The 21,671-nt window shown below is 33.5% G+C and overlaps 1 protein-coding gene across 1 annotated transcript in view; it reads left to right on the top strand.

Moving 5' to 3' along the window:
- The window catches only part of LOC108693896 (protein PFC0760c-like), a 112,649-nt gene extending 93,222 nt beyond the window's left edge, over positions 1-19,427 (top strand). The window contains exons 4-6 of the mRNA XM_018203091.1: positions 15,178-15,359; positions 16,346-16,474; positions 17,551-19,427. Of these exons, the coding sequence (XP_018058580.1) occupies positions 15,178-15,359; positions 16,346-16,474; positions 17,551-17,695 (456 nt within the window). The 3' untranslated portion in view covers positions 17,696-19,427. The remainder of the gene's footprint in view (positions 1-15,177; positions 15,360-16,345; positions 16,475-17,550) is intronic.
- Positions 19,428-21,671: the final 2,244 nt, after the last annotated feature.

The raw sequence follows: 21,671 nt of genomic DNA, 5'->3' as shown, positions 1-21,671 counted from the left end.
ATATATATATATATATATTTATATAGATTTATCGTTGCGCGCTTATTCGCGGAAATTGTGATCAATCTTGTTCGAATCGATCGAACACTCAGATTCGCCGAGTTTCATCTGAAAACCAGCACCTGTAACCTCCAGGCGCGCTCATAAACTTTTCACCGTAATCTCGGAGGTGGATCCGTGATATTAAGCTGACTTTATCCGCCGTCCGTTGGTATTAAAGTAGATTTATCGACGGTACGCGGCAGCACCCGATTCGGCTACTTTAAAATCCGCTCGTAGCTACTAATCCGCCAAAAGTTAATGCGCGGCCTCCGTGTATGCACGCTTACTTCAATAATACATGAAAGATGATACCGATGGAGCATTACATCAATGGAATATTGGATCAGCGACTGAGGAAAATCTTGTTGAAAGTAAAAGAGCTTTAAGCATGAATAAATAGAGATATAAAAAATTACACTGAAAAAATAAATTCGCTGATTCAGCAAAGCTTGCTGTGCATGTTCAATTTCTAAAATAACTAAAAAGATTCAAGAAATTATGTCTGTAAATTATTAGTATATTAATTCAACTAATTCTTTACTATAATACAATAAAAATTGCTAACGCGACAAGTTTTCTTCATTACAATAGCAAAAATATACGCCATCTTAGTCAGCATATTTTGTTAAAAATTTTGATATATATATTGGATTGATTTTTATAGAAAGTTAGCTTTGTTCTTAACAAATTTACTATGCTATTACAAATATAATTATCTATAATCACTAATTTTATTCAACTGTACAATTTTGCTAATTTAAAATAGAAAATTGATTATCTGTATATTACGGCTTTAATAAATCTTTTTTTTTATGTGTATGATTATTTAAATAAAACAAAGATAAGAGAACGAGAGATCCTAAAATACAATCGAGACAAATGAATATAGTGGAAAAGTTAATAATCTTTGTGGTAGCAACATAAATTGGAAATCTAAGTCGAGATTAGTTAGCTGTCAAGTAGCCATAGACCACGCTGATGCGTAAAACCGAACGACACTCACGCAATGCATTCAGCGTCAACCAAAATTTACATCGGCACTTAATTTTCCTGATGCTTTGACTCACAGATGAGATACGCGGAAGAAATCCTCCGACACTTTTAGACATCGAAAGTAATTCCACGTGATATCTGTATGACATTCGAAACATCATAGTACCCTTTAACCGAGCATGTTAAATCGTCTATAAATCATGGTGAAGTTACTGATAGATAAGTTATGCGACTCTGTTAAGAAACAAACGCTTAAACAACTTCCTTTTTCGGGTTTTAATCTTTCATCTTGTTGACCCTCGGCTGGACGATCGTTGACTATACTACGCGCGCAACATCGATTTATTCCGATTCATTCATTAAGAGGACTATCGATCGGAGGCTGTTTCTTCGCCGGTTCCGTTCTCTCTTTCGCCTCCCTCGTTTGTCCACCTTCAATCTTCGTGAATCTTATCTGCGCTTGATGCAAGAACTGGTTCCGCTGCCGACACATCGATTGACTTTTAAATTTGTACTCCACGTGTCGCCATTATCGATTTCGGAGACAAGTTGGCCGATCGAATGGAATTGCGAAACATAATCGCGACACTTTAGTAATTCCTCTATCTGTTATACGCTTTCGTTTCTCTTCATCTTCTCGTTCGCGTTCTTTTCGTCCGAAGTGTTGTGCGGTGGTGTGTACTTAATCCTTCGTTTGCAATCTGGGCTTTTCTGGTATAAATAAAATTTCACTCTCAAATTTCTTCGAAAGAATAAAGAAAAGATCCAGATCTCCCTCTTAAAATAACCGAGAATATATTTGGTAATATAATAGAGATGTTGAAAAATAATCCTGAATTTTTTCACATTTTTTGAAAAACTAAAACACTAAAATAATCTTGGCAGGACCAAAAAGAACCAGACTGTAAATAGACGGAGTAAAAATATGATTGCAGACCGAAGGTTAAGTCTATGAAATACTTTGCAGGCCAAATATCATTTCATTCAAAATCCAGTAACCGTAATACAATATACGGAAAGAACGATTTTGCTGAAATATTAAAAAGTTTAGTTCTATAAATACAGTTAAATACAGTTCTGCCTAAATAAAATAATTTTATTGAGCCATTAAAATATTTGTGTAGGAAACTCCTGATGAGCAATTAATGCTGTCAAAAATGTTAATATTCTAGCAATTAATTTAAGTATTCTACATAATTATTTCAATAATCCAACAAAATTTATTTTCAGCTCTGTATCTAGTTAAATTTTTAGATATTTCAGCAAAACCATTCTCTTCATGTATGATCTATGAGATACAAGAAATGAATGCTACATTATACATGCCGGATTTATACTGAATATTCGCATCAGCAGTCAGCGGATGTCGGCGGTAATTCATTTCTTTCATTTCCTCTCGCGATTCCACGATTCTTCAACCGGCTCTCCATCCAGCAGGCACCGACTTTGTAGTTGTGAAGCTTCGGTAAACGATCGAGGTCGAGTGACTCGTCTTCAGAATCTCTCGACCTCTCTTGCGAATAAAACGCGAACACGCTGGTCGTCGTTAATTTCCACGCTTTTTACTGGACCGGGCGGCTGAAGCTACACGTGCGCGGTTGTGTATCGCATCGCATCGCATCGCATCGCATCGCATCGCATCGCATCGCATCGCTTCGCATCGCATCGCATAGCCGCTACATCATGCGCGTCTGGCTGCACATTCCGCACGGAACACGAGAGCAAAAAGGGTGAAATGCTCCCGCACTTAACTTCCTCCCGTAGCACGTTACGCGCATCCTGATCAACGGCGAAGAAACTTTACGACATTCCGCGGCCGCTCGTGCCGCAGAGATGAATTAACCGCTGCATTATAACACGTTATGCTAATCAAGCGCACGGTCAACCTGATTTCATATTATCGCTCGCGTCTAATTTCGTATGCGATCGTAAGAATTCATTTAACGTTATGGCTTCAGATATGTATAGTGACAGTAAGATAAGTCTTCTCGAAAATCCACGACTCTTCTCGAAGATAAATTTTGACTGTTTCATTTTATAATATATAAATAACAGGGTGTCAAAAGCAATTTCTTGTCATTTTATTGCTACCCAAGTATTCGCTTGCTCATTTATGGGATACTTCAAATTACATTTAATGGAGCTTAATAGATTCTTACACATTTTTGTTTTATTTTTCTTCCAAATCAAATTAAAAATTTGTTTAAAGGCTGCTAAGGCACGTACGCCTGCTTAACGTGTCGACAGCACGTATATGCCACCGGCAACAGAGGAACAAACCGGTCGGCCTTATAACGTTAATTAATACGCGCCGCAGAACTACAGAACCGGCATGACTCGGATCGTTATCCGGTGCGAGACACGGGAAGTAGGTATCGTTAATCAATATTCCAAGAACTTTTGTTGGAATTGAACCACTGTTTCGTACGTATATACAAACGTATTATCGGAAAAAGTTACTTACACAGCCGGCAGTGTTAGTGTTTAACATAAACTATTTATGCGATAACTATTTACAGAGAAAGAACAGTTTTGCTGAAGTATCTGAAAAAGTTAGCTAATCTGAAAAAATTTATTAAATTTTAATGAATATTTGTTTGAACAGTATTAATTATTACTTACAAAATAGAGTAAATAAATATTTACTCAATAAAAAAATGATACTTAAATTAAGATTCTTGTATCAAATAAATATATGTTTACATTTAGTAAATATTTAGTTAGTAATACCATTTAAATAAATATTTGTTAAAATTTAGTAAACCTTTTTCAGTAGAAATTCAGATATAAAAATAATTTGATAATAATTTTAGATTATAAATAATCAAAATAATGATAGGATACTCAAACTGTTGCTAGAATGTTAAACTTTTGCAGCATTGTCATCAACGCTTAAATGTTCTACATAATTATTTTGATGATTCAGCAAAATTTAGTTTCAGATCCAATTAAATTTTCAGATACTTTTAGCAAAACAGTCATTTCCGTGTACGGAAAAATGCTAATTGTTTAAAACATTCATATTAGGACAAGCTATTAGTACTTTAATCGATCCTTCGAATAACCGCAAGCGTAATAATGTTTCCCGTGCATTACTAATAATTACATTTGAATAAAGCAGATTATTTTAACGGTAGGATAATACTTTTTTATGAGAGGGGAAAATTGCATTTAATTTTGTAACCGCAAAGCGTAGAATACAAGATCGGCAAGGTCATTAACATTTACCGATACCCTGATAACGCAGTAGGACGTTTATCAAATGAATAGGAATTGCGGAACTTGATAGAAACCTATATTTAACGGTGAGGAACAACCTGGTCTCAATGACAGAGCCATTTAGCTGCCACTGCATCGCCGTTGTTTTGCCAACGGCGACTTTGCGAATCTCGTTCGGGGAGCAGGTTGAACGCGAGTGTGCTGACCCAGACACACCGTTGATTTACGACGGTTTTATCGCGAAAGCACCGAAATTACCGGAGTTACGTACGACCTAGATCGCTGCGCGGCTTAAGTCAATGAAGACGTTCAGAGATGTGATAAATTTCAGTAAAAATACATCCTACTCTTCGCGAAGCACAATTGCAATTAATTACGGCCGTGTTAAAACTTTCTCGCTGTCTCTCAAACGAATTTACGATGCGTATTTGCAGAGCAAGAGTCACTTAAGTAATTGGTAAAACATCGATCTATATCGATAGCATGAGATATCGAAGACGGATGTTGAGGCTTATCTCAATACTTGATCGCGTATAAACTCAATTTTCCATACGTGTGGCAATTAAAAATCGACGCGCGGTCTGATTCCGATAGCTGCCATAACTAATTCCCAAGTAATCTCTCAATTGCAGAAGGAAATCTCACACAGTAATGTGATAAAGATCTCGATCGTCGATGTAGAAACGCCCACCAATAATCACATGCAAATCGGTCTTAGCATTTATGGAGCGCGTGCCCATGAAAATCCAAGCGAATCAAATGTGCACTCAAAACATTGTACTTATCTCTGGTGGTCGGAAAAATCCAGTGGACAGAGAAAATGAATAAATTTCGGATTTTATCCAAGGAATAAACTGGCAAAAACTATAAAAATACTAAAATATATTTATACATTTTATGCAAAAAGATATTTTTGTTCTTTTTTCTTTTATTAATTATAATAAATCAACTAATCGTGTGATAATTTCAAGAAAAACAAAACCAATAAAAATCCCATAAAAATATCTTAGTTTTCTTTATTCACATTAATATGTGAAATATATTTTTAAAGCAAAAAACTTTGAAGATAATATAAGTATTATTAAATTCTATATTTTTAGTTTCATGAGAGGAAAACAACAGCAACAAAATTAAAATTTTTTTATTAACATAGATCTACCATCCAGTTTACCTTGTAACAAAAAACTAACTTGCTCATTACACTCGAGTCCTAATTTTACGGATTTTATTTTAGATAAAACTGAAATTGGAACACGCAAGCGCGCGCTCTCAATTAACGTTGAACTAAACTACCCAGTGATATTAGAATTAGAATACAAAATTAGAATATAAAATTAGAATGTTGATAACAAAATTTCCTATTTATTTTATTGCTTTTAATAAAAAAAATTAATCTCTTGCCATTTTCTCCAAAAATATCATTCTTTTTACAGGTATAAACTTAATTTATCAAAAAAATATAGAATTCTGCCAACCCTAAATTTACTGCGACAAAGAGAACAAAAATAAAAATTAATATGAAAAGATTATACCATTCTTATTGTAAATCATTCATTAAAAACAATATAATCTTTGTTTTACCACCGAAGCATTGGAAGCATCGCCGTAAAAGCTTTTTAATAAAACAATGACGCGAGATCGAGAGATATAATATCTGCAGGGAGTTTCTGTAGCTTTGAACTCCGAAAGGGAAGGCAGAGATGAAGAAAGTGCTGATAAATACGAACGAGCTTCAACGTAAGATGATATCGCTCAAAGACACCGTGTATCAAAGATTGAGTGGTTGACGGACATTGGATACACCGTATCTTCCGTCTCCCATCTGCCCATGAAACAGCAATCCTACTAGCGAGCGAAAGCTGATTTGCATTCTGAATTCATCTACGTTTGATTATGTTAACAAAAATTATGCTAATGAAGTACATCCGCGGATAAATGCGCAACGGAAATTAACTAACGAATTTAGCTTGATTTTTTATATTTTCGAGAAACAGACACAAATGTCTTTCAGATATCTCTATCAATTAAGGAAGATAATATGCAATCGTTCTCCTAACAGCTCGTATTTTCTGGGATAAACCGATTTGCAAGAATGATATTTAACGGATTAGTATGTACACAAGCTATCTTTAAAAACTGATCCTCTCTATGAGAAATGGATCTTTCTGTTATAAGAATATTGTATGTTAATTACGCACAAGCGTGAGCAGCACAAAACCACATTGTAATCCCGCATACTCACGCATGTCTTTTTTCCAACATCGAGCGTGTGGGTGCGATGACGAAGCGACTCGTCTTTTAATTACCGTCAGACGCCGAGAATTAATTATTGTTGTCGGGAGGCCACCGTATCCCTCTACCTACCCGAATTAGTCGATTGATTCATTAGGGTTTTCGGAAAGGGATTTTATTTTAACTGGCAGGTGTGTGTATGCGTGTGTGTGTGCGTGCGTGTGTATGTGTGTTTTATACGAAATATTGTACGATCTATCGATGTACAATATTAATCACATCAATATCGTGAACCTTAAAGTAAGTAGTAGGTACGATAGCTGTGGCACATCTAAAGTATAATTTTCTTTAAAACTTTCTTGTTAAAAGTAAAATAAAAAGTAATGCCCAGCTGTCTAGAAGTTTTAAAGTTCATTATTTTCACATTCCTTTGATATAAGGATATAATTACTAATATAAATTTAACATAATAGTCTAGTATAAAAAATTTTAATTTTATAGTTATATTATTATTATATTATAATTAAATTATATAGTTGTATAGTTATTATTATTATAGTTAAATTAATAATTATATAATTTTTACAGTTATTAGTTATTTTATAGCTTTATAGTTATATTTTTTACTAATACATTATGTTAAATTTACATTTCTCATATCAACTTGCGTATCTTTAAACTGTCTATCTCCTTAAAGATTAAATTTTATTTAAAAATGAATCCGTGAAGATCGTCATCGTCAAACGCTGACTCGAAGAACGTTGAAATATGTCTATGCAAATGAAAAAAAAAATTGTGCATATAAATATCCGGATATTATTTCTAATACAGTATATCAAAGTAGTATATCAAAGCAAGAAGTGTGTCGGCGATTGTTTAGTCTACACTTTTTAAGATGTAACAATCCTTTGCGATATTTGAGACATCTGATAACTTTGTGTATGGGACAGTCATATGATATGAGACGTCTGTTGCTGTCGTCTGCTCGATAGACATTTTTATTATAATGACAAGTCTCTTCGACTAGCAAAGCAAACGATACTTAACGGGATTCGAGTCAACGTTCTCCCCGACAAGATTTACAGCGCATGAAGTAATAATATCTTTGTAGGCAGTAGTGAAAAACATTATCTGTTGCGCAATATTATGGAAAGTGGCATAAGTAGCATAAGCATAACGTTCATGGTTTATTTTACTCTCGTGATGCGAGTATCCAGCTAATTTTGCACACCAGGTTTTCCTAACATTTTATGAAACCGTCGATTCGCGAAAAGGTCGCTCTCGAGTAAAGCGAGGTCTAGAAAGGTCTCAGAAGATTACATCTGTGAATGTGTCTTCCCGTATTTTAGCGCGTGTGCATATGCGTGTCAGCGATATTTTTAATCGATGAAATAGAGAAGAAAGAGATCTTTGTAAGTACCTTTTACGATCATTATAAATTTTATTTTATTGTATTCTATCTATATTATTTTAATTATTTATATTTTCAACATTAATTAATAAAGAGAATTTTAATAAAAAAAGATCAAAATTTTGATGGTCCTCAAATTAATCGAAGTTGGCAATTCGGATCACGCAGAATTTACAAACTGACTAATAATAATAAATATTTATTACATTTCACGTCATTATGTCTCTCATTAATAATATATTAATAATATAATTTTATGAATAAATATAGATCAATAAGCTATAAAATATTAACAAAAAAGCAATTAGCAATTATATTATTCAGGGCTAAAAATATTATTTTATTATTTCATTATTATTATTATTATTATTATTGTAAAGGATTTATGGAATATTACACTCTACCCTGTATTTTATGATATTAACTTGAGACATAAATATATTTACATACTTTTTATGTGTATGTGTATAATACAGTTTTCACAGATTCATTATCTTCAATTAAATATGTAATTTTATCACTCACCAAAACGCAGCGATGGATATGAATTACGTGAATTGTGCGTTGAACTGCAAAACACAAATATATCAAAATTATAGCAATATTCTAAACAAACGCTTCAACAAATAAATGTAGCGCATAAAATAATTATAAAAATAAATAATTCTGCAAATAATAAATAACAAACATATTTACCTCATGGTTGCTCCGCCGTGGTTTCCTGATGCCTCCGAAGCCTCCTTCTCGTTTCTATGTACACATTCAACACACGCGAAAACACAATGGCGCGGTATTTTGCATTTCCGACATTAACTGCGCGTACATCATATGCACTTTATTGTATCGTGATAATAAGAAAAAGTACACGAAAAAAATAAAATTAAACAGAAAACAAAGTGGGCGATAGATGAAACAAATACATAACGAGTTATACGATATCTGAGATATTTTATTGCAATTATTAAAAATGAACGAATTTTGAGCAGCAAAATACAACGAATGAACGAATTTTGAGCAGCCAAATACATCAATATGTAATTTCTAAAGTTTGTCTTGATATTGTGTGATGCAAGTTGAATAGATCGCACGATCGATTGTCCGGAAATATGCAATCTAAATTCACTACAACCGTAACATTTCGAATCTGGCAATATACACGTATAAATGCTCGATATATCATAGACTTCCGTTACTTAATTCATTCAAGCTTATGGATTCGCGTATTTTACCACGTGTCCTCAATTTGAAAATATACTCCATTAGTATACCAGTAAAGATTCCGACACGTGATGCGAATATTAAAATCAAATCGTTAAAAATATAACCGTCGCCAGTAAGTAACAACTGAATTCATAATCTCCAAACGTCTGTCACTCTTTGGTATTTTGAATAAATCATATGAGATATTCATTTTGTGGTAGAGTTTAATACGTTTAATACATTTGTTTACCCTTCTGTCAATGCGAATGTCAATGTGAATTTTAAACAGTAAAAATTTTCATTTTTTCTGAATTTTGTTACAACGCTTCAAAAATTCTACTTTTCAAACAAAGAATAGTTTTCTTATATACTGTTGCCACAGACCTGGAAAACAGGGAAAAGTCAGAAAAAAGTATAAAAGAATCTAGAATTTTGAACTTTATTTCCTCAACAATATTTCCTTAAATTGCTTCTATTCTAAATAATTGTTTTTTTAATGTTATATCTGATGTTTATAATCAAATACATTGAAAACTTGTGCATATTAAACGATTTTTAATAAAATAATTAAAATTTAGATTTCATTCGGTATTTTTATTTAATCGCCTTTTTTCGTCATAACTGAATTCCTTTTTCCAATATTAATTTATTTTTTGTTGATTTGAATTTGCATTTAAAATTTTTTTATGCAGCTAAACTCTTTTTACGTTGCTTTTAATAATATAAGCTAGCTTTCCCTACAATCCTTTCGTTTAAATGTGAAAATTTACATATTTTATATTGATCATAGAAAATTTTCCATTTTTATCTGAAAAACCTGGGAAAATCATTTTAAAATTCATTTTCTGTAGCAACTCTGTATCAAATCATTAACAGCTTCTAAGATATTTATTTTGCAGCATAATAATATTAGACTGCTTGTCAATTTAAATTGTGATATTACTCCAGCTTCAGTTTAAGATTGTGTTCCAAGACCGACAAATAATAGATGCACAATTAGCTTATACTAAAAATTAACAAGAATACAATTCACAAATATTATTAGACCAAGAATTGGCATTTTCCATTTATATATTTGTTTCACTTCTTAATCAACTTATAATCTTATTTCAGAAAGTTCATCAATAAAGAACAGATATAAACTGATACGGAAACAACTGGGAAATAAGTAGTAAAATAAGACAAAGAGTTCGATGTCGTAAAATTGCGACACAAGTTCGATGCAACACTAACTTGATAAACGTAGAAAAAAAAAAAGATTCATGGAACACGAAATATCTGAGAGACGTGCCTTCGACATGGTTCACCGATCTTCTGAGATCGGCGTGCACGTGATTTCGTGCCAGGTTCCTGTGTTTCATTCCCGAACAAACGCCCGGAGCGAGATACGGCGAATGTTAATGAGGCGACCGGTCAGCTGCTCCGATCCCGCGAGAGGAATAATCCTCGTGGAAATTAAATTCCGGAATTCCCGTGATTCACGGAAGAGAGAGACTCAGTGATCTTTCGAAGAAGCCCTCTTGCAAATCGCTCATCTCTATAGCATTATGGAAATCGTCCGTCCCTTGAAACGTTCCGCTTCCTACGCTCAATATTACAATTACACAGCGCGATCGTCATAACTGTGTACGAAATACCGCACACAGGTATTAAAAAACGCAAGTAAATATGTTTCGCAATAATCTCCTCTCGAAGCTGTCTGTCTGTTGTACTGTTTCTATACTAATAATAAATATCATGTTGTCAGTATATCGTGTAATTTTCATCGATCTTGTCGCGATTCCTTGCTATAAATTACTCCGTGTCATTTCTAGAGCTTAACGAAGTGAGGAATGATCGAATACTGTTCACGCTGCGAAACCCGCACAGTCGCCATAAGCGACAAGTTCTTAAGCTGACTTTATACTATGGGCGTGGAGTCATATGAACGCACTAGCTGCACCCCATAAACATACCTACGTTATTCCACGCCGTCGCTTCCAGACAAAAATTTTGAAACACGAGACCGACGGAACTTCTGCCACGCTACTACCTTTCTTCTGACTAGATGCATCCCTTAGGAAATGCATTCTCATCCGATTATTGATGTTGAGTGCACGCAAGAAGAAACATGAAACTGACAATAAAATGTTCAATTCGATTAAGAAACAAACAGTACAAATGTTAATAATTTTCTGATTATATTAAAATACGATATTTGAATTAAAAATAATTTTAAAAAATTTTTAAAACATTCACAGTAGTGAGGCAGAATAAATTCAAAATGTAATTTTGATGCGATTGAGAGAACTACTGACGAATTGCTTGATATTTTGTATTATTTACTGCTTTCATTGCACGGAAAATATTCGAGATTGGCTGCGTTCAGCAGAGAAAGCAGCTTTGCAATTATTGTACAATTCTTCAATATGATTGGTTTGTACATTTAGATCCATAAGGAATCAAAAGCAAGAATCAATTGAATTAAAGAATTTTACAATAGTTGCAAAGTTGCTTTTTCTGCTGAACGCAGCAATCTCGAATATTTTTCGTGCAATGAAAACAGTAAACAGAATATCAAGTAATTCCACAAGAGTGCGTTTCTCGCAGAACATTCTACGTACGGCACTAAGACATGAAATTTATGACCACAATTCCTCGACCAGACCATCCGCCAGAGACGATCGCGAATCTCAATCCTCATGTACTCGTCTCGGAGAAAGACGAAGAACGTCTCGTGGATGCAGCTCGTATTACATAGGGTCAAAGAGATCCGCGCACTTTATCAAGACAGAAAAAAAAATCTCACACAATACTTGGGCGCAATTTGTCGTATACGGATTCATATCCCGTTTCACAGAGCTTTAATGATGCATTTAGAATAGTCTCAATAAGAAACGTCAATATCTTCAAACAACTTCAATCTTTTCAATTAAGCTAATTCAATCTTTTCAATCAAACTAATTCAATTTTCATTTGTGATGGAATTTTTCTACAGAACTTTTAAAATACGATGAACGCAAAAGTAACAATTGATCGACGGCTGACATAATCATTTGTCAGAAATATATCGCCTCTAGCCTTTTCCGCTACCTTGAAAGACACCGCGAGAAACGACTGTCGTAATCCTGCCTTCTTAATGACATCGCGAGAAACGATTGTCATAATTATTATGCCCTTGTATTACCCCACATAACGAAAGGGCATTAATTGAGCGACTCGTAATGTCGTGATTTCGCGCGACTATGAAATCAAATAAATAAAATCTTAATTGTGATTGATTGTCCAACAACGTTGATCAGACATACAATCATAATGTGTCGTTCCGTTCGCTCATTGTCATCGATCTCGGTGATTGAGTATCATTAAGTATCACGACCTATTTAAAGGAATTTTATTTCTGTTGCGTTAATACATAGCCAATATAGAGACGTCTAGCGCAACAAGATTAATGTCGGTTTCAATATAGATTAACTTTAATCTCAATTTACTCTTCATCTATCTAGCAGTAAGAATTAAAAAAAAGATTAAGATTAAATTGAACCGAAATTGAAATTATATCAATAGAAGCAGACATTAATCTTTAAATCCCATATGAAAAATTCATAAAGATGGTATTTTTATGGTATTTTGGTCAAATACCTATTTTCCGTTAACTAATTATAACAAGATCTAGGCTCATGAATAGCAATATTGCTGATGTCTTATCTTTTACACTGCTTTAATTTATACTATCTTCATAATTATAAATTTATGAATTTATATCTTGCACGTCATCACAATAAAAATTATTATTATTAATATTATTATTGTTGTTATTATTACTATTCTTATTATTATACTCACAATATAAATGTAAAGAAGCTTTTCAATGCATGTTCTGCAGCATGTCGCAGACAGTACGTTTTAATTTTAAAACGTAGTACTATACACGGTCAAAATTTTTCTTTCATGTAATACACAGTGGATCCCAAGCTTTCACAATGCGCATTAATTAACCCGTTGCCAACGGAAATGCGGAAATGGTGTAATTACGAACGCGACATGTTACTTGCGATGTAACGCATGTCACAGAAAATTTCTCTTATACAATTGTCTATTTTCTAACTTTCAATTAACCGCTTTCCATCAATCGAATTCTTATTCCTTCAGCTTGAACGAATTAATTTAACGAGAAGGAAGAAGATCGATCGCCGACCTCATCTATCTGTCTGTGAAAGAAGTAAAAAGACGATAACAGATGTCCATTAGGAGCACAACGAGAAAATTAAATTCACTGATATATATTTATAAGACATTCCCCAGGAAGCATGGATAATATTTTAGGATAGGCAAAAAATTCTTAAATGAGATTAAAAAATTATAAATATTGTGTATAAAACTTGCGTACGCTTGCTTAAAAAAATTACAGTTTTGTTCAAGTATCTAAAACTTCAGTTAGATACAGATTTGAAAATAATCTCGTTTCGAACATCAAAATAATTATGTATACTGTTAAATCTATAGTGTCAAATTTAACCTAACATGAGTCGCCACTGCTCCTACTAAATATATCGTTATTTTAATATAGTGTAAATTGACACAATATAGTGTCAAATTTAACTTTTTCGTTTTGGTAAAAAATAATAATTAGGTTAAATTTTTGACACTAGATTTAACAGCTCAAATTGGTTACTAGATTGTCAGAAGCTTTTTACAGCATTGTCATCAACGCTTCTACATAATTATTTTTATGATCCAAAAAAATTATTTTTGAATCTGTATCTAACTAGATTTTTAGATACTTTAACAAAACTGTTTTTTCCGAAACAGAAATTGCTGCCGGGTGTTCAATGTCATATCGAATGGTTGCGCGCCTATTTATATCGAACATCAATTTCACGTCAATTAGTGGGACAACGACCGATCGGATCGCGTCAGATGCGAGCGGAAATCGCTACGTGCGAGCAGTGATGCAGGGCAATTAGAACCCATTAAAAGCAGGCTAAATGCGGCCCGACGATACGAACAGCTTCTGTGCCGGCAGCGTGTCAGTCGGTAAAATGCCCAGTTTGTTGTACGGTAGAGAGCACAAAAGTGAGCTGGGTTAATTGAACCCAATTAGAACCGGGTCGGTCATGTACGAGCCGATAGTCTAGTTTTTAAGCATAATGTTATGCAGCCTCATAGTCTCATTGCTCTCGTCAACCCGACGCGACGTCGCCGCTATGACGAGAATGCTCATCAATGTTCCGTTATGTCACAAGTAAAGGTTCACTTGAGCATCGATTTACAATCGATATCGATCCGGTTATCGGTTTCAGTAAAAATGTAAAAGGACAATATAAAATCTCGAAAATTAGTATCATTTTTTTTTTTGAAGAAAAATTCCAGAAAAAATCAAATTAAATTAAGGGAGCTGTGATTCTCGTTTTAAGGCTTATTTTCTCATTTTCAGTTTTCATTCTTATTTCGGTCGGATTATAACTGCGCGAGATATCGTGGAAACAAGGAGTCAATATTTTTAATATAGATTTACAAATAATTGCCACAAAATCTTTTATGTTTGAAAAAAAAATTGTAAAGAATTATATATCAAAGAATACATGTATCAAGTTTCCAATTTATATATATATTTTTTTTAATTCTTGAAAAAGGATACTAAAAGCGAGGGAGAAAAGATATTAAATTCCTGAAAAAGAATACTAAAAGCAAGAGAGAAAAGATATTCCCTTTAAAGAGCTTTATGCGAAAATAAGGCCAACAATTCCGCGATACCGTGTATAGTTATAACAAAAAGATGAAGCTAGATTAGTTTCCTGTATACCGTGTAACATTATTTACAAAATTGCTTACGTGTATCATCTACAGGCTTAACATGACGATATTTACTCCTGGCTATATTGCGAAACCACCGTGTAACCATTTTCCGCACTGCGGCGTAAGTAAATATTTAGCGAATAAACGACGGTATAGGAGAACCTACCGGCGAGTTTCTCGGACGTGCTTTTCGACTCTCGTGTATAATATATCGTTTACCGACATTAATTATACGTATCGTATATAATGTAGCGCATGCGATTCTAACATTCTCACAATGTTTATTCCTGATTTTATTGCAGACCACAAGCGTGGGTGGTGCCAGCGTAGTGGAGAAGCTATCATTCTACAATCACACGGAATGCGAATGCAAAGAGAGGTCTGAATATGATACGACAAACGAGAAACCCGCAGACCAGAGAGTCTACCGACATCAATCCTCGCCGCCCCCTCAAAACATGAAAAAATCACCAGCAAGAAAACCGTAAGTTTGCGAAAGGACATATCTTTTAAGTTCCGCAACGATAGAAAATAAAATATTGAAATTACTTTGACCTATCCATTTGCATTGTATTCGTACACGTTAAATTTATATCAAAATGTACCCAATTTGAGTTATTTTTAATCATTTCTATAAGTCGTCATTGCTCCTATATTCAATACGTCGTTAATTTAACTAAAACTAATTTAAGAAAATGTATTAAATTTGACTCAAATTTAATTTATTATTTATTAAGTGCGTACATTAATATGAACGTTGCTTACATTGAAACTAACCACACAAATGCACTGTTAAATTCATAATATCAAATTATACCCAATTCATTTTTAATCATTTCTGTAGGTCACAATTTTGTTCCTATTCATGTTTTTAATTAAAAAATGAAGTTAAATAATTTAACTCAAGAAAATGTATTAAATTCACCTCAAATTTAGTTTATTATTTACTAAAAATATGTTAATATAAATATTGTTTTTGAAACTAACACCAAAAATGGACTGATTTACATTTTAACACGAGAAGTAAAAATAACAAAATATCTGAAGACACTGATAGTAACTCGGCGCTAAGAATGGTGCGAGACGCGGATGTGCCTCCTTTTTTATTTTATTTTAACTCAAAGAATAATTATTTCCACCCAGCAAAAATTTCCCGTATATGTTACACAGATATCTCACAGACATTACGATATCTTTAAGCTGTTCCTGCGATATATTTCTGCTGTATGGGTTGCTCCTTTGATTTTTAACAGTGTGCATTGATCTACATTTTGACACACCTTAAAAATAACAAAATATTATTTTAACTCAAAGAATTACTATTGTTCCTTCAATGTCTAACTGTGTGTAGCTTAACGTAATGGCATTTATAAACAGAGAAATGCTTCAGAAAGTTTTTTCTCATTAGCCTATAACTATTGCTAAACATTTAACTAATTATTCTTGTAATTGTTAAAAAATTTACTCCAGATGTCGTTGTCCATCGCAATTCACGCCGAGAATTACAGAAGGCGTTTGTCAATGTAACTGCTTCGAGAGCAACGAAAATTGTATAAAGACCAGACGCGGGAAGGGATACTTCTCCCTCGCGGACAGAATGTGAGTATGCCTACGCGTTCTTTGCGACTATAATTTCACGACATACTTCGCCGCAGAAGTATTTCAGTACGCGGGCACAAGCTTAAAAGTGCGACAGTTAAAACACTGCAGCACCTACATACTAATTATCGCGGCATTTATAAGACAAAATAATGCGAACTCCGTTTGTATGCTGTAACGTAAAATTTCACCATAACCGCGCTTTGTGAAACTTTCAAATCCAATTTAGCTCCAACTGTACATTGTCAAACATTTACATGTAATGAATATTTGTTAGTGACCTCTTTTTATTTCAAAAATATTGCTGAATAATAACTCGTTTCTCAAATAAGAGCAAGAATTTGATTTTGTGAGAAGATACTTTGATATTCGTAGAACGATATTTTTTTTAAATGTGCACATGGAAAGAATGGTTTTGCTATAGTAAGTATAAATCTAAATGTTTAACTAAATAAAAATAATGTTGAGATACCATCAAAATAACTATGTAGGACACTCAAACTAATTGCTAGAATGTCAAAAACTTTTTGCAGCGTTGCTTATTATACTTGAGCGTTCTATATAATTATTTTGATTGTCCAACAAAATTATTTTCAGACCTGTATCACTGAAAAAAATGGCAGTTATAGCGAAAAATTAGCTAAATGTATAAATGACAAGCAAATGTCTGTGATATTGTTATATATTTATGTGATATATTTTGTATCTAAGATCAATATAGATAACAGAGACAGAATTTATATTTAAATTATTTGTCAAATTTATCAAGAAAATCTTTCTGTAACGTTCAATTAGATGACTGTTATTGTAATTCATATTTAGCAGTGATTCATATTTGATGAGACCTAAATTTTCTTGCATATATTATTAGAATTGTGCTACAAATTCTACATATGATACATAATTTTCTATCACAAAAAACAGCAATGGAGATTCCAGCTGGAGTAGCAAAATATTTCTTTGTGCGATCTGGCTAAATTTTTGACATACTTAAGCAAAATCATTCTTTCCGTACAAGAATGTTCGGATCGATCAGACTCTTCCTACGGTATCATATGAAACTTTTTGACTCGTAGATGTATTCAGAACAACGAATGCGCGATGCCCAACTGCGAATTCGGCGAGTACATAAAGTGGCAAGGCAAGTGTCCGCGGAAAAGGGACAGTTTCGACGCGATGACGAGCTATCGTGCGAATCTGAGTCATCGATTCAGAAGTTAGACGGCAGCGAATAGCGAAGAGGACGAAGATGATTGCATTGAAATGCGATGAAGATGGAGAGATAGTACATGACGAAGTGCACGAGAAACCGACGGTGCCATTTTCTTTCATTTCTTTTAAATACCTTCATTAGAGAGACTCGCAACATGTAGGTACATGTATGCGTACGTTATGTAAAAATGTATACGTCATCAGTCGTTATCTAGGCACACGTATGTATCGTCGTCGCTTCTTTTTGTTTTCTTTCTTGCCGCGATCGGCGAGGATACGAAGTGATAATGGTCGTCGATTTTCGGTACCGGTGATTGTCTCGCGGGAGACAATAAAATAGTATTTCGATGTTTAATTGATGAAGTATATAATTTTGTAGTGCTCGATATTCACAGGCGGTTCTCCGTCACGAGAGAAAATAAGTTGATGTACGATTATAAGATTTCGAGTCGTTAAGATAAGAAGATAACATTCTATATAACTAAAGCGATTTCTCTAGGATAAGAACGATATATACATAAATTAATGATAGCACAAAAAAATTACCGGCGACGAGATGAAGTGCTTCTAGTAGTAATTTTCGAGGAAGAAAGTGACTGCCTTTTGAGCAGGAATTTCATCGGTGAGAGAAACTCGCCGAGGGAAATGGCGATCCGCCAAAATTATACATGTAGATCTGAGAGAGGGTGCGATAACGTTTCTTAAGTTAATGGTAACTTTATGCGAAAAGGGATACCTCGGGTATCATTTATCAGTTTACGCTGAGAAGAAGACCTCGGACACGAGCCTAGTCTGAGATCCTGTTTCCGTTCTGCATGAGGGAACTCTCTCAGTTCGTTGGATCATGCATGCGAACGACCGAATTTGTCGAGCCTGAATCCCTCCCAGTGTCCCCTAATTTCCACTTCTTCAATTAGACTATGCGAAATGTAATTATATAATGATACTCCAATTATAATGTGCTTATTATAATAGCTTTATCGGAAATTCACACGATAGTGATACGCGACGAGTAGGAAATACCAAAGCACGCAAAAACACGCGTACGAACGGTCGCGCAGAATCGAAACAGATCGTTAATGTAGCCACATTTTGTATGTTACACGATTACAGAATATCTCTATTGTATTTAATCGAACATTGATGTACCCCACGTTCGTTAATTTAATATTTAATCAATAGACAGACAGAGAGAGAAAGAGAGAGAGAGAGAGAGAGAGAGAGAGAGAGAGAAAGAGAGAAAGAGAGAAAGAGAGGACTGGCCCGACTGGCTTCTATTCACTTCTATGTAAGTGATAACATGAAGGTAATAGCTGTGTTCAACAGAGAAAACTGAGACTCAATGAATTCAATTCAGTGAAACTCAATCATTCTTTAATGTGATTGGTTTCTACCCTTAGATCCAACAAAGAACTAAAAGCAAGAATCAATCATGTTCAAAATCAAAGAATCATTGAACATTCATTGATCAGATTTTTTTCTGCTGAACGCAACCATCTCATTCTAATGCTGCGAATGGGCAGCTACACGTTTGTAACTTTGTATTTTCTATGTTATCAATAAAACAGCAAAATCACAAAGAACCACGGTAAACCAATTGTATGCGTCCGAAATGTAAATGCGAACTTGGACGATGCGACTGTCTGCCAGAAGGTAGCCGTATTGTATTGTTAATACCGCCGCTTCTTTACTACGTGATTATAATATAATCTGAGAATATAAAATATAATACTATATGATTTTATTTTGTATCTCATTTTCCTTTTTCCATTCTTTTTCCAATTCTTGAAAAGTTGTCTTCTAATATAATATTTCTTAATATATCTTCGATATATCTTAAAAAAATATATTATATTAAAGATAAATTAATATGTTTCTATTATATTAATTTATCTTTAATATATCTTAATAAACGGTTTTACAAGCTTCTAAACTTATTTACGAAATATCACCGTTATTTCGACACCTTTATGAACGCAACTCTATTTTATATTTAGTAAAAAATCAAATAACTATTATTTGCATAGAAAAGTAACGCGTTTTGTTTTTTTTTTAATAAAACACGGAAAAAATCGCAAACTAGTTTTTTTTTACATAAAAAAATTGTTTAAAATGGCTAGAAGAAGCGGAAAGCGCATATCTGCCTCGTGTTATTTTTCAACCTAAATGGCATTTTTACCAACCGCCTTGCACGTGTATCTATATGCATTTTTCATTTATATTTACTTATGCATATTATATAAATATATATTATATATACATATATATATTATATTAAATATCTATAATTTTGAATATAATAACAGCAAAATATGTTAGATTGATTATGTTAAATATATGATTTCGTTTTATGTTTGAATTATGAATATCAATTTCTGCTTCAAAATTTATATAATTATAAATATAATAAATATTCGAGCGTAAATCCCTCCTTGCGATTGTGAAAGAATTATAAAAAATCATAGAAGTTATGATTTACGGATTCGCAGTTCTAAGGATCATCTAATAAAATGAGAATTAATTTCGTATCTATCGTATTATTAGATAATTCAACACAAAACTTGAAATTTTGCTCCTGTACATGTACGTTTTCTGCATTTAATTTTGATTATGCAAATTGTGGCCATAAATGCATGCTAGATGAAGACAAAGTAGAAGTTGTAGGTTGCCACCTTTGGACTAATTCTTCTGGAGATCGGACAACCCTCTTACTAAAGATCGCAGTATTCTGTCAAAATTGACAAAATTTTTATTGTAGGACACTTATAAAGTGGCGCCTACAGTGAGATTTTAAGACGTAAAATTTAAGCTTTAAGCCTCAAAAAAGCTGTAAGAAATTGATCAATCATAGTTAACTATTCTCTTCACATTCGACTATTGTCATTTTTCACGGCTTAAAACTTAATTAATGGCTTATAATAGAAAATCTATAAAACCTGATTGCACCAATTTACTATTTATTTTGACTCTAAAACTTTCTGTCTCGTTTTAAAGCAAACTTTCTAAAAGTAAATCAGTGTATTATTACTGACTTCAGCACTACACTTATAATTGTGATCATCAGCGAATATTTACTATTTTTCAATAATTTTTCAACACGCACGCACACACGCACGCACACACACACACACACACACACACACACACACACACACACACAGATTCATTTTTAAAAGTTATGGTTTCTACTTTGATTGAATCTGCAGAAAATCATAACTTTTAAAAATGAATCAGTATATTATTACTGAAAAACAGCAAATATTCGTTGATGATTACATCAATTATAAGTACTGATATGAGTAATAATACACTGATTCACTTTTAGAAAGAAAGAGAGACAAAGAGAATTTTAAGCCTTGTTGTTGTTGTAAAGTCAAAGGCGCAATAACATTGGCGCAATCGAGCCTTAAGAAAATTAACTGATTAAATCAGTTTTTTATTTCATAAAAAGAAAAGAAATGAAGAACTTTGATGAATTTTCTTATGCATTACACATTATGCAAGACTCTGTGTTTTCTTTTTGTGCTTTCTTTCTCTCTATTAAAAAAAAAAGAAAAAGAAGGAGGGAAAAAGAGAGAGGGAAGAGGAAGAAGGGGAGAAGGAGAAGGGGAGAGAGAGAGAGAGAGAGAGAGAGAGAGAGAGAGAGAGATCATCAAATGTAACTCTTTGCTGGAGATTTTTTTCCGAAACCAGAGGAAATAAATTCGCATATTTAAAAAAAGACTTTCTAAATTTTAAACGGTTAGCCGAAGATTTTTTTATATTAGCCGAAGAACTAAAGATTCGTACAATTATAAAAAACTGGAGTGATTCGCTAGAGATACGTACAAAAAGTTGGAGTCTCCGGTTGAAAATGGTGGCAGCCATAATTACAGAGCCACTCACCAACCGCAGAAAGAACGTAAATCAACGTATATCACGTAGATAGAAGCGGATAATAACATTGGAGAGTTTATCACCAATAAGTGCGAAATCATGTCAGTGT

Source organism: Atta colombica, unplaced genomic scaffold (genome assembly GCF_001594045.1).
Source record: "Atta colombica isolate Treedump-2 unplaced genomic scaffold, Acol1.0 scaffold110, whole genome shotgun sequence".
Classification (NCBI taxonomy): domain Eukaryota; kingdom Metazoa; phylum Arthropoda; class Insecta; order Hymenoptera; family Formicidae; genus Atta; species Atta colombica.
This window is presented reverse-complemented; position numbering and strand designations above follow the sequence as displayed.